This window comes from Anarrhichthys ocellatus, unplaced genomic scaffold (assembly GCF_004355925.1).
Source record: "Anarrhichthys ocellatus isolate YVR2014 unplaced genomic scaffold, GSC_Weel_1.0 scaffold5, whole genome shotgun sequence".
In the NCBI taxonomy this organism is placed as follows: domain Eukaryota; kingdom Metazoa; phylum Chordata; class Actinopteri; order Perciformes; family Anarhichadidae; genus Anarrhichthys; species Anarrhichthys ocellatus.
This window is the reverse complement of record NW_022280035.1, coordinates 6,020,677-6,034,497: the sequence shown is the minus strand read 5'-3', so window position 1 is coordinate 6,034,497 and position 13,821 is coordinate 6,020,677. Positions and strand designations below refer to the sequence as shown.

The 13,821-nt window shown below is 40.4% G+C and overlaps 2 protein-coding genes across 5 annotated transcripts in view; both read right to left on the bottom strand.

Annotated features, from left to right (window-relative positions):
• Window positions 1-1,742: 1,742 nt before the first annotated feature.
• On the bottom strand, window positions 1,743-7,220 carry ttpal (tocopherol (alpha) transfer protein-like). Of its 3 annotated transcripts, none has more exons than XM_031844334.1 (6): window positions 7,138-7,220; window positions 5,445-5,671; window positions 4,645-4,888; window positions 4,235-4,428; window positions 3,828-3,938; window positions 1,743-3,157 (listed from the first exon to the last, which is right to left on the bottom strand). In XM_031844334.1, the coding sequence occupies exons 2-6, from the start codon at window positions 5,652-5,654 to the stop codon at window positions 2,879-2,881; spliced, it is 1,038 nt and encodes a 345-aa protein (XP_031700194.1). In that variant the 5' UTR covers window positions 5,655-5,671; window positions 7,138-7,220; the 3' UTR covers window positions 1,743-2,878. The 3 variants fall into 3 exon arrangements, with proteins under 3 accessions (XP_031700194.1, XP_031700195.1, XP_031700193.1); XM_031844335.1 differs by lacking the exon at window positions 7,138-7,220 and adding an exon at window positions 7,044-7,120; XM_031844333.1 differs by lacking the exon at window positions 7,138-7,220 and adding an exon at window positions 7,007-7,119.
• Window positions 7,221-8,370: 1,150 nt separating this feature from the next.
• Window positions 8,371-13,821, bottom strand: part of hnf4a (hepatocyte nuclear factor 4, alpha) — a 20,020-nt gene continuing 14,569 nt past the window's right edge. The window contains exons 1-10 of one of the 2 annotated variants that reach the window (XM_031845438.1): window positions 13,652-13,815; window positions 12,509-12,683; window positions 12,303-12,397; window positions 11,757-11,863; window positions 11,498-11,653; window positions 10,892-10,979; window positions 10,634-10,786; window positions 10,241-10,477; window positions 9,940-10,062; window positions 8,371-9,430 (exon numbers count right to left, since the gene is read on the bottom strand). In XM_031845438.1, coding sequence (XP_031701298.1) covers window positions 9,288-9,430; window positions 9,940-10,062; window positions 10,241-10,477; window positions 10,634-10,786; window positions 10,892-10,979; window positions 11,498-11,653; window positions 11,757-11,863; window positions 12,303-12,397; window positions 12,509-12,683; window positions 13,652-13,739 — 1,365 coding nt within the window. In that variant the 5' untranslated portion in view covers window positions 13,740-13,815 and the 3' untranslated portion in view covers window positions 8,371-9,287. Of the gene's footprint in view, window positions 9,431-9,939; window positions 10,063-10,240; window positions 10,478-10,633; window positions 10,787-10,891; window positions 10,980-11,497; window positions 11,654-11,756; window positions 11,864-12,302; window positions 12,398-12,508; window positions 12,684-13,651; window positions 13,816-13,821 lie in introns of those variants that run through there. The other variant, XM_031845440.1, reaches the window with a different exon arrangement.

Here is a 13,821-nt window from a genome sequence, read left to right as displayed (position 1 = left end):
AATCACAGCGAGCCTGTGGAGGCTCCCACTCCTCTGTGGGCTGGAGAAAACACTACACTGCACTCTGAAGATCAAACACTAACGTTACATTTTTTGTTCTTTCTTCTTTCTTTTTTTCCGGGATGATTCAGTGTAGCTTTCATGTCACGGTGGCTTTATTGAGACACACATCAAACCACCAGACACCCCGACTGATGAGATTTCCTTGTAGGGAACTCCCCAAATGTTTCTTATGTTGGTTTTAGTGGTCGAGGAAGTATTCACATTCTTTCAGTGAAATTAAAATGTCAGGATAAATATCAGGAAAATGCACCCCCCCTCCAGCCAACAGTCCAAACCTCCACATTATAATCTGAAATGATGAAAAAAGAGAAGCAGCACATCTTCCCATTTTCATTTAAGTGTTGTTAAATGACCTTCTGGGTTTGTCAAAGATCAACGAGAAATAGATGCTTCAATCTGTGACATGAGAGGCACAAACTGGACTTCTTTTAAACCTGCAGCTTGTTGTTTCTTCAGACTTTGGAAACTAAACTTCATGTGTAAAATCTGTGGAGTGCCCCTTTAATTGATCTGCCTTTGTGTGTGTGTGTGTGTGTTGTCATGACCTCATATTACAGGAGTGTGCCGCATAAAAACAGTCTTCACAAAATCAATGCCATGGAAACAGCAGACTAACAATATCCGACAGTGTAGGCTGACTGAGTTAAAATAAAGTCAAAATCTCATGAAAGATGCAGAAATGAATGAGTTCTCCGTGATCGAACCAGCAGGCTCACATGCCGAAGCATTTAACTTTAACTGTAAGACACAGCTAAATACTAATGATAGTAACAACAACAATAATAATAATACTTGTTGTTGCTATTATTATTGTTATTATTGTAGTCTGTTATAGTGGTCTAATCATGATTTATTACAGGACTGTTTCATTAGACTGAATTAGTTGCATCTCATGAATTTGAAACTAATTGTATACTGTAGTGACAATGAAATCTGAAAAATCCAATTCTGCATAATGAGTCATCTTACTTTTGATACATGTTGCTTTGAAGACTCCAGTAGTTCTATTGAAGTACATTTATATATCATATTCTCTTGTACATTTTCATATTTCTGAATACTTCTTCCTCCACTGTATTTCTGATCTCTTTGTGGACCCATAAATCCAGTAACACTGCTTAACTCAGTTGCAATGTGTTGCAATTATGTTGTGAAAATACCCACAACTTTCCCAGAGCATGCAGCACACCCCCATCCTCTGCCAACAGCATTCACAGCACAAACAAGACAGAAATAGCCCTTTCTCCATTTGAGTTTTTCTTTTACTGTCTTCACTACTAACAATAAATATCCTGCAACACAAAACTGCTCATAGTCACAGACATGCTTAAATGAAAACTATTGAAATTAGCTTTGGGCTATACCGCAAGAAAACAGATCTAACAATATTGCACATTTCTGTACATGGCCTGATGGGAAATTTGGCCACGCAGATGTCCATAAAATCAGGAGTAAACAAACATACACCTCATGTGACTCCTGTGATCAGTTTTGGCCTCTTGATAAGACTGAGTGATAAAACACATGTAAACAGGTGAAAAAAAGGTTAAACAAATAAAAAACAAACATAAGGCAGATTATCTGAAGTTAAAAAAATAACCCTCTCAGAAGATTCAAGTTAGAGAAAACTAAAGCATCAACTAAACAAAGGCCCTAAAATACTGTGCAAGGGTTAAATATTGAGCAAAAACATTTAAATCTATATCATATTATTCTTTCTCATAGTCAAAGCAGCCATCAATGTTTTACTTCCCAACAATGAAGTATATCCACTCTTTTGTAAGACAAGCCCTGATGAGAATACACATGACTATCGCTTTGCTACACACGAACGTATCTTTTGACACATAGGGAAATACACAGTTTAAGGCAATGTATTAGACGGTTACATACACTTTTTCTGTTGGGTTGTGGGATGATGTAATCGTGCAAACAGAGCACTAATGGTCATAATGCAGATACCAAACACAACTGAGAGTTTCAGAAACTGTTTTTTGGAATTCTTCCTCAGCGAACACATATTAAAGGACTAAAAGGAAGGTTTCCATGTCTGTTTTAAAACAGTACTCATATGTGCATAAGCACAGCTTTTGCTTGCTGTATTCATACCTCCTGTTCATACCGTTAGTAGATCCCTCCCTAGCATGCTGGGGGACAAATCCACAGTCCTGGTTCCGTTTTAAAATCTTTTTCAAAGTTCAGCTGAAGTTATTTTATGAGGTACTTTCAGCAGCCTCAGTTCAAATCAAGTGGGTATCAGAAACACTGCCCAGCGACACACAAAGTGGGAATTTTAAACACTAAAACTTTTGAAGTTGCCACTTGATATTACTAGAACCTAATTTTAGCTTCAGCTAAAAACAAAACAAGGACTGTGAATATTGCCCCCCCCCCCCCCCCATCTTATTAGCACATTAGGCAGGGATCCTTTAGCAACTAGTATGGACAAGAGGACTGATTTAGTTCAACAAAAACCTGCTTCAATGTACATATGGACACTGAATATTCAAAAATGTGACCCTATCCTTTAAGTACCAGCAATAACTTCACATGAGGGCCACCAATACCGACCAAACATGCAGCGGCTCATATCAAAGGCCTCTTTGCCTGAGCCTGCAGCTGCCTTGGAACCACGATTGAACGCTGGGCTACGCGTAAACTACAGAAGACTATCCACCTATAGAAGTGCTGCTTAGTTAGTAAAATAAATCATGTATAATATTGGCAACTTGCCCTTTAAAAGTCTACACACTTGTTTCAAATGAAACAGAAAATGTCCTCTCAGTGATGGGAGCGTATGCATCTACAGCCTGCATCAGTAACAGTAGTAAAGTTGAGAGCGCAGCCCCCTGAAGGTGTCGTCGTCCTGCCCGCTGGCCTGCTCGCCTTCAAAAAGCATGGAGTCTGGGAGCACCACGCCCTCTAGTGGATCTGGCTGGCAGAACTCCACTATGAATTCCTCCTCGCAGTCCAGGAGCACTCTCAACCACGCGCCCAAGTCCAGTTGGCCTGCGGTGCCGCCGTACTCCTCGGGCAGAACCGACCGCGGGATGTTGCGGTGCAGAGAGCGCAGGTCCGAGCCGTGGAGGATGTACTGTATGAGGAGACGGCACAGATTCAGATACAGATACAGTCATCTGCCTTATTACTTAAAGTGGCTATAATCAATCAATTTAATGTCGTGTCATAAAGGTGTCACTCGTATTAATGAACCCATAAAGAGTTATCGCCTGACTTTGCAGTTCCTCTCAAATTAATAAAGATTCTTTCAGCTCATTGCTTTGTTTTTAGAGTCCACAACCTTACGTTTTTTGGTTCAGGAAAGCTCTAAATATACTACCTGCTCAGCACCAAACAGCAGCTAGCTGGTGAACATAGTGGAGCATTTAGCTGCTAAAGGAACAGATATGTCCTATTCACAATTAAAATGAATGCTAATGTCTCTGCTGATTGTGTAAATGAACTGTATGCTAAAACCTTTGCGATATTGTTAAATTAAAAGGTGATGACATGTCAGCGTTGTGCTTGTTTCCACTATCCCCAAATCAATAAAAAACTCGCAAGAGATATAGGAAAACACATGGTTGTGTAGCTGGTGGTTTGAGTTCATCCCCCTGAAAAGAAAATGCTTGGCCTTCATCTTCACAGATGAAAATAGCCCATTATTCTGGAGCAGAGGCTGCAGATAAAAGGGAGGTACATGACTGGAAATAGTCCTTTGTTTAAAACAAAAGAGTCAGACACAATTCAAGGACAATAGTTACCCTCTCTGCCATCTTCTCCTTCAGAAAAGGCTTAATAATAGCAAAGATGCCTTTGAAAATCATGGGCTCGTTTATTATGTTAACAGCCTTGATTCTGATTGGAAAGCCATCCTGTGAATCAGAAGAGAAACTGCACTCAGAACAGTCACAACTGGTCCTTGTCAAACATAAATATTACACTGTCTGCAGTCACGACAAAACTCAGTCAGTGCTAAAGAGCCACTGTTGTAAATGACAAGGTTTTTTTCTCACACATCTTAACATAGTTACTCATCATCTTTGCTGTGTCACAACATAGAAAAAAAACATTTTGACTAAATGCTGCAGTCATATATCTGTTTCGGAAAATATAGTCATTTGCTGATATCATTTTAAAAGTCATCAGATCATAAGACTTATGTTTTCACCTGGAGGATGCTCACAACTTTTTTGGCGAGGAACGGGCCTGGGTTGGAAGCTTGTGACATGCCCACTCCGCTGTAGTCGGCTAAGATGACGATACCGTTCACCTGCGTCTCTTCCGGCTGGATCAGCTTCTCCAGAGTCAGATAAATGGCCCTGACATTGTCAACAAACGGATAATCATTTGGTTTCCATTTCCCTGTAAATGGAGATTGAGTTTAGTAACCACACATCATGAGTCAAGCCAATCCTGGAACAATCGGTCAAACAGTATTCACTTAAAGTTTTGGAAAAAATACACTTCGTTTGAGGTCTACTGAAGAAAATAATAGCTAAATGGAAGACAGTCATTAAAAAATTGTTCGTTCATTATAAAACTGCAGAATTGGTCAATGAAGATGAAGCCGATACAAACCTGGTCGGAGAAAGAGGATGTATCTGCCGTTGGGGTCCGGCTGTGGCAGGACTGTGAGGAAGCCCAGGTCCAGGACGTGTTTCACCGTGGATGGCTTCAGGTCCTGGAAGACCTCTGGCCAAGCCTTGCGGCCTGCGTGGTAGTTGAGCAGCAGCTGCAGAGCTCGGTCATAGTCGAACTTCCTGGCCCGCAGGAAGCGCAAGAGAAAGGCGTCGTCCAGGCGGGTCCTGAGATTGGGCTGTTCCTGCAGAGCGAGGGGAAAAAATATGAGCATGACAAGACAAACAAGAAAAGACCATAAATAACAATGAGTTGGTCCTACTAGCATAGTGTCCATGTGTCTAAAGCCAGATGTATCGTACTCCTCTGTGCCATAGAGCTCCATTGAGTCACACTGTCACAACGACATTGGTTCCTTGATAACAATAAACACTGAGCACTGCATTTTGTTTTGATTCATACATCGTCCTGCTGCCGTAAATACATCTGTGGCAGAAAATTGTCCCCAACAGATGCACATTTACTCCTGTTTAAGTAATGTTTTTCCGAAAGCTAAAATGGCCAGCTGTTTTTCAACACTGTATTTGAAAAACAATGTATATATTTATGACACATTTTTAAAGATTTACATCTTCGGTAGAGAGCCACCGGCTGGTGATGTCAGAATGTTTACTGTTGTTGTTGTTTTTGGGTTTAGATGAACTAAGTCTTCAAATTGTACGGATGTTTTCTACTAAATTGTCCTGTCCATATAACTGGCACATAAACAGGAATAAGACCGTTTGTGTTTATATGAATACCTTAAGTATCATGTCTCTCAGTGCTTGGACATCCCGCAGACGCCACTCTGGCTTCTCCTGGAGCTCCTCCCGGGCTTTGTGCACCAGCTCCGGGGTCAGGGTGCAGGAATACATGGGTGGAGGGGGTCCAGGGAACCAGCTGTGTCCTGCAGCTGGTGATGGGTCCACTGGAGGAGACCTGAGATCGATGGACTCATGTTGATCAGCCATGGACTGACTGGGCGAGGCTGTTTGGCCAGAAACACACAAAAGGGACAAGAAAGACTATGAAAACACTAAAAGACACCTGGTTCTGGGCTGCCGCTTTAGCTGCTGGCAGATGGCTCACACACAGTGGTGGAAGGTAAACTAAGTGCATGTACTTAAGTAAATAAGCTATAAATTAATATTATGCTTCGATATGAAAAATATTGAATTATGTTACTGTCCTGAGTCATTGTACCATGAATCAACTTGCAAAGACCACAAAAGCACACAAAAACATGAAACACAACGGTTTACTTCAGAGGAAAACATTGTACTACATTTACCTGACAGAGAGACTGGTTACAATTCAGATTTTACTCACAAAATATAATAATTTAAATATGATGAATTGTCATTATTTTACCTATCCAGCAATATAAATTGAAAGCTCCACCTTAAACTTGATTTAAGTACATTGTGCTGGTAATGCATCCCTTCACCCTTCACTCAAAGTAAACATTTGAATGCAGTAAATGGTTTTCATCAGAAAGAAAGTTAATGAAAGATAATGAAAGCTGTTAATATGTCACATTATTAAGTTGTAATATGTTTTTTGCCAGAAAGTAACCCTGTAGATTCCCAATATGTGGTGGGTTTAACCTGTTTGGATGTATGTCTCTATTGGTTTCGGAGATGTGGGAGCTCAGGGTGTGAACAGTCTGCTGGTAAGATCATGCTTCATATCTGCAGCCGAGGGACCTGCTGACACTAACATACATATGTTGTTTGTTTTGCAAGGGAAACACTTTGTGTTATAAATGACTATGGCAAAAATTTACACAATTTGTGTTGCAATGGCAGAATGGCACTGTTCCTAGATAATGCAGTCAATGAACCAGCCGCTGTCTGCCCACTGCAGACGATACACGCGAGCCCACACCCGCTGCTACACAGAGCACTGTGTGATTGTTTAAACAAAGTTTACTACTATTGAACGTGTCCAAATTGCACCAAATTCTAACAGGCACTCAATGGGTTCCCAGCAATACACCCTCCAAGTGTGAAGTAGCTGGGATTAGAGGTTTTCGAGATATGCAGAGAAAACACAGGAGAGATTTATTGCCTAGATGTGATGTGAATACGTCTTCCACCACTGCACACACATAGTTTACATCAATATCACTTAACCTAATAAAACGTTCCCCGATAGCTGGAAAGAGTAGGATGATTCCCTATAACACTACAAACATGCTAACTGTAGGTATTTGTTAAACATTGAGTCAGATCCTAAACCAACACTGCTTGGCTAATATAATCTGATCCGAAGCAGAACCGAAGCGACACAACTAAAGTCAGAATAATGACTGAATACCAACCCAGATATGCGTTTAACTTGAACCACCTGGGACTCACATGAACGCCTTTTATGAGCATGTATTGGCAAGAGATACAAAAGTCATTCAGAAGCCGCTGCGACCAGAAAAGTGTCAAAAATATCACAAATTACCTGTCAGGAAGATCCTTGTTCCGGGTAAAGAGATGGCGGTCTCTCATTGGTTCATATGATAGCACGTGACGCTCTGTTGTCGCACCAGAGAGGTTGAGTTTTGCGTCTATTGTTTTGACGGCAATGCTGCGTTCAAGTGCCCTTCGTAAACTAGCCACTCATACTTGAACAAAATGGACCTTGTCCAAAAAAAAATAATATTATTTTGTGGGTGTTTCGTGAGTCTCTCATCTTTTTTATACTTTAAGCACTTGTTATTCAAAAACACATTTGCGACAAATGACTGAATGACGTGGCAATATTTTACTGGCTAAAACAAAAACTACATTCTACGACCCTTTTTTAGAGGCTTTTCACACGGCTTCGGTGCATTTCAACATCACATGTTGCAAACTAACATAAATAGAAATGGCATACTTCTTCACGGACTATTGTTTGCTAGTTTCAAGTTATTTCAAAGCATAAGTACTATTTTAACGGAATTAAAGTAAACATATAGCCTGTCAATTTTTTTTTTATAGTAGGGCTAGTGCATACTACGTGTAGTTGTATTCCCTGCATTACATACAAATCTTCATCATTAAAATAAAATTGCTCGAGTTAGTTTTAGCTGATGTTAATGTTAACATGGACCATAGGGTTGATGTGGTCTAAATTTCTTTTTTCGACTGTGGGCAGATTAGATCAGTTACATTTGAATACGGTAGATGGCAGAGTTTGCCTTCATATTGCTCAACCTCCACCCCCGTCTATGTTTTATATTTTTAAATTCAAAATTAATTCTTAAAATGATACTAACTAATGGAAGCATATATATGTACTTTTTGGGGTGTTTTGGTAAGAAAAAAAGTACTTTACTTGGATATCTTAGAGGATGACTTCATCATGACAATCGTTTTAGTCTAAATGAAGCACATTATTATTATCTATAGACTTATTCAACTAGAATGTAGAAATAAATCCTTAAAGTGTCAAACCTCTCTCTCCGTCGTCCCCCTCTCCCTCTCTTGAATCAGTGCTATCTATAATGATTTTATGGCACTTTATCAGTCTGACGCAACATGTTGCATTATGCTATCAGTGAACAAGCAGCACTGCCACGTTGGACCCTTTTTTCCCCTACAGTCTGCAACATGTGGGATTTCTTGATTAAGTAGTCAGAGAATGTGCAAACCCCTTCATTCCTCATAGAATCATAGATAATGTAAAATATGGTCTGCAGAAAATGCAATGTAAAAATAGATCTCGGGATTTATTAATTCATCTTCACATTGTAAGGCAAAATATTGCCTTTTTTTGTAAGGCAGTACAGGTTACAAGGCACAATTTATTCCATCAGTTAAACCGTGACAAAGTACTAAACAAAAAATATAATATATATATTAAAAAAAGAAACACAACATATTATTGGGAAACTTCCTCAGTGTGTCTGTTTGCGACTTTTATAAAGTGGCACTACAGAGTTCACTATTTATTCCAAGATTCCTTGGTGTAAATTTGAACATGTTCAATTTCACTTTTGTAATATGTATTTTCCAATATATACAACAACATATATTTTAGTCTTTTCACAGAATGTTTAAAAGTTGAACTCTGAAGTGATTTCTGTTAGCTTTGATAAAGACTTCCTGACAGAAATTTGACACAATTTTATCAGTAATAAGCATAAAATAAAATACTGTGCAACACTAAATACATGACAATGTAAGGCCTGTTGTAACATTCATAAAATACTGACATGACCCCACCACCATGTCTAACATGAGCCTTACTGCACACACTGAGGACATGTGAAAAGTAGTGACGTTACCCAATAAAAAACAACATATATACAACAATTTACGTCTTTCTACGCCTCTACTTTAAAGAACAACAGTATGAATGGATAGTTTGGATGCTAATAGTTTTGTCTGGCTTTTACTTGAGCTGTGGAGTTCAACTGCTGCTGCGTGTCTGAACAAATATATCCCTGAAGTAAAAACAGCAATCTGCAAGGGACTAATTGCAATTATATTCTTTATATTTAGCAACTTTATTGTTTCAGTCAAGTTAACAGCTTCAATGCTGATTATGTATGAACATACACAAATAAAACCTGGTTTAACACAATAAAAAACAAAAAACTAAAGGAATAAGGGTTCAGAGGACTGTTAGATGGCCTCTTGCTTTGTAATAGTAGGCTGAGGGATGGAGGTTGGCTGCTTGGGCACGGTGGCTATGACCCCCTGAGCCAGTTTATAATGTTCTGAGCTGGAGGCCGTAGGCGGAGATGGGATTGGGGTTTCAGGAGTGGCTGAAAAGTAGAACACAAAAGAACAGGAGCGAGTTAGAGGGGAAAACTGCAGCATTAGTAGGTGTATATTTACCATTCTGTGGTATAACGTGTCTTGGGGCAAAACAATATTCAGATGAGGAATAAGCACTTTTGTGAAATTTCTCAGAGCATTAAACATGTTTAGAAAGAATAACAGAAGTTCCCTTTGACAAAATAAGCCAGATTAGTTTCCATAAAGAATTTAGAGGATTATTCTGCCAAGCCTGTTTGTCCTTCCAGCTACCTGACTAGGCTGCACATGGAGCTGGGTGAGGGAGGTTTGACTATCACTGTTAATTAAAGTATGATTGATTTCAGTTCATTTAGATGAATTCTTCTGATCACACTGATCAAACTTGGGTGGCCAAAAAGTGTCCCAGTTTTCCTACTGCATGTGGCAAAGAATGAATCTCAATATTTAAGCTAAATACAGAGAATCTATCTTGATGCCACTACAGTTGTACTCCACATTTGTCTTTTGAACTTACAGATTTGACCGTTATGGATCGGCGTTGGGATGTTGCTGGTCACTATAACATTGCTGCTGAGGTGCTCTTGAACCAGGTGAGGGTGCAGAGAGTGAGGTGCATGTTGGGCCTCATTGGCAGTACCTGAGAGAGAAAACACACAAAAATACAGTCGGTCTTCATTTACTACTGCATATCTGACTCCCCATGAATGCCACAGTCCACTCTACTGTCTATATTCTTAACAGACATGGATTCTGTATATTGACCCAAAGCTTTTAAGATCAGAGGTCATGGTTACAAATGATCTGAAAGAGCTCACCTCCGAGAAGCATTTCCTGTAGCAGGTTGTCAATCTTGGCCATTCCAAAGAGTTTGACAAACTGGATCTGTTCGATCATTTGCCAGGTGATGCTCTGTAGCGTCGGCAGCAGCAGGAGCAGCTCCCCGAAGCGGCCCCGGGAGTCGTACTGCCTATCGTTGATGTAGTCTTCCAGGCTGACCTGGACCTGGTATCGCATCCGCTTGATTTTTCCAGGGTCACTCAGACCTTTAGCATCTGGGAGCAAATAAAAGCAGGTGTTGTTTACAAAGAGAAGTGTTTTAATAAGTCAAAATGTTTTATCTGTATACAGTGTCTAGAATACTTCTAAGTGATATGTTTGCCTTTTCAAAAGTGGCTGATACAATCCAAAAGATTGTTCAGTAGCAGTACCTGGGTCAAAGAAAACTATGGCTTTCAAGCAGGCATATTCATTGTCGTCTATCTGAAGCTCCTGGAAGGGAAGCACCAGTTCATCCAGGATTCTCACCGCCACCCTGCCAACCTCCAACTCCGGGCAGTTTCTTGGAATGATGTAATCATTTCCTACAAGAGCGTCACATTACAGGTTTAGTGCAGGAAATATGACAATGCTTTTTGTAACAGGATTGGGCGAGTGTGGTAAAACATTACTTCTTATGTCAGCTTTACCTAATAAGAGGATGTCTTTGTAAAGCATCGACCTTTTTGCAACACCAAGCAAGAGGTGCTCTCCAGCATGAGCTCGCAGCAACGCCACCTGAAATACAGTGAATTCATTGACTTATTAGCTGTGTGATAATAACTGCATTCATTTGAATGTTTTGGTGTTGTACAGTTCTATCCCTTTCGAAAAATAAGTCTCTTTTGAAGCTTTCTGGTGTAAAGTGAAGAGTGATAAACCCTGGAGGAAGACACTGACTCCCTCACTGATATAACATCTGCAAATCAGTTACCAAGGCCTGGTGATCAAATTGTTAATGATTCAGCACTTTTTTAAAGGTGGGATATAACTATAAAAACCGCTCATCATATGCTAACTCAAAATGAAAATACATTAACCACTCTGGTTGAAGAGTTTGAGGTTTAAAGTAAAAAATTATGTTTTTTAACGTAACTCCTTTTTTTTTTTACTCCATTTTTATTTATTTAGGAGGAATATGTCCTCAGAGTACTCCTGTTCTCCTGCAGCCCGCACTGTGGTCTTGAGCAGACTGGTAGATGAGTGACCAGAGTGTCTATACAACTATGTGCACTGTGTCTGTGTATAAGTCTTACCTGATCATCCAGGGGCAGGTCACAGAAGGCTGGGATGTACTTGGCCCACTCCACCAAGACCAGCAGCTGCTGTTTCATGGACTCACACACATCTGTGATGGCGGCGATCTTTTTAGTCCTTATGTCGCCGTTCAGTATAGGAGCAGGGGAGGTGATCTAGATAAGGCGATGCAGATGTGGAATCATTTGATGCCTTGTTACAAGTGATTAATCACAGTGAGATGTGATTCCCAAACATGATATATATAGTTTGTCTTACCTGTCTTGACAGCACGTCTGCCTGGATGAGTGCATTGATGGATGGTAAACTGCTGTCTTCATAGCTGGATCTCCTGGTGCTGATTCTGTCTCTTTCATTCTGCACAGCTAAAAACACACGCAGATTTATAGTGTCATCACTGCCGCAGAAATATTCAAAGACAAATGTGCCATTTTCTTGCAACACACAGGGAAACAATGACACATGTTTCATTTTCCCCCATATCTTTGTTACACAAAGAATGCAGAGCAATTTAAAAGAAAAATAAGTCTTCCAAGGTTGTCATGTTTATCAGTATATGGCCATTATTGCCTGGAAATGTTTGCTCAGCATAAGCTGGTTAGAGACTTCACCGCTGCACCGAGTGAACATTAACAAAGTACTCTCGTGGGTATTGCGACACGTCAATTGAGTGGGGACGGCTCACACTCTGGCAGGGCCTTGCTGATTAAAAGAGAAATTCTCTTTTTTGTTTTTACAAAAAACATATATATTGAGTTCATAGATTCAGTCAGTGTGCTTTGAAAACATAAAAAAGTCTCCCACCTTCTTTCTTCATGCCGGCTCTGAAGCATTTCTTCAGTCTGCAGTATCTGCATTGATTTCGCTTGTCTTTGTCCACAATGCATTGTCTGTTGAACCTGGAAAATGATTGGATTAAGTAAGTCATAGAACCAAAAAGAAACTTGAATATTTCCAGCCAGCTTCTTCATAGTAAACAGAATATCTTTTGGATTTTGTCTGCCCCTCACCTGCACGAGTACATGTGGTTTTTGCGGACGCTGCGTCTGAAGAAGCCCTTGCAGCCGTCACAGCTGGAGGCCCCGTAGTGTTTGCCAGTGGCTCTGTCTCCACATATGGCACACAGACTGCCAGCCCCGAGGTGGCCGGTAGCATTCATGTTGGCGCTCTCAGTCGGTGAGGAGTCTGACACACACGGAGAGCGAGAGAATGAATCATCAGTTTTTAGACATGAGTGTTTTTTTATAAAAGCGACATCAAGAAATATGTTTGAGCACACGTTCAGTGAATGTTTGACAGTTTGATTTAAGAAGGTGTGAACGGCTCAGAGTGAATACAGTGATCAGCTCCATTGACAGCTGATCAAATCCAGCCTTCATGTTCATGAACCAGCAAGGATCTGTTACCTGCCTGAGCAGCTCAGACAGGGTCAACAGAGCATAATTGATCGGCTTGATTGCCTCTGAAAAAGGCAATCACTGGAGACAGTTTTCTTTTTAGTCACAGTCTCACAGTTATCAGACTTGGTCAATCAATCATAGAGCATGTCATGCTATGGATGTCAGGCTGACTCATGATACATTGTTATACGTTTATATAACAGAGAAACACGTAAGTGGTGAAGAAGTTAAGTTGTAAGTAATGGTCCCTGTGAAACTTCCATTTTTTGAGTCTTGTTGGGAATTTTAGAATCAGGACCACAGCCAGACGTCATGGGAGACTGCATATATAAATAAGTTGGTGTCATTGTGATCCCGTATTCTTCACTTTAGACTCTGTGGGAACAGACCGTTTGTAACAGGAGATGCGTGATCATGATACTCAAACTACTGCTTCATCAGAGGATGAATATCAATCCGGTGACACCACCTCGCTCCCCAAGCTGAAACAGGTTCAAATTGCCTCGACCAAATGACCTGAACTATTGAGAATAGAGCGAAGTCTCGTAAATCAAAGTCCCTCAATGTTTTATTATTGTGCCCAGAGGTGATAAAAGAAGACCACTGCACAATATCATCCCTCTATGTGTAGATGGACAAATGACCCCATTTTATCACTTCACACAAGAACTCCCACTTTCCTCTCCTGACCAAAGTTTTAAATCAGTAAAAGTTTCAAAGTGCAACGCCAGAGCTGCATATAATGTGACTCACCTGTGCCCAATGGGAGCATTTGCATGTTTTCGAACTCCAGTGTTGTATACGCTGGGTCCAGAGCCTCGCTGTAGTCTGCCATGTCCATGTCTGCCAGTGCTTTGGACAAACAAATTCTCAACTACCTGACAGTGGTGCAGAAAGACTTGTCCAAGAAGCTAATGTGCCCC

What these genes read in the sequence shown, in the direction of transcription:
- ttpal (XM_031844333.1), bottom strand. Translation starts at nt 7,064, where the DNA reads ATGCTCATAAAAGGCGTTCATGTGAGTCCCAGGTGGTTCAAGTTAAAC. An exon ending in TGAGAGACATGATACTTAAG is followed by an intron (nt 4,889 to 5,444) that starts GTATTCATATAA and finishes CTCGCTCTGCAG; the next exon opens with GAACAGCCCAATCTCAGGAC. An exon ending in AAGTTGTGAGCATCCTCCAG is followed by an intron (nt 3,939 to 4,234) that starts GTGAAAACATAA and finishes TCTGATTCACAG; the next exon opens with GATGGCTTTCCAATCAGAAT.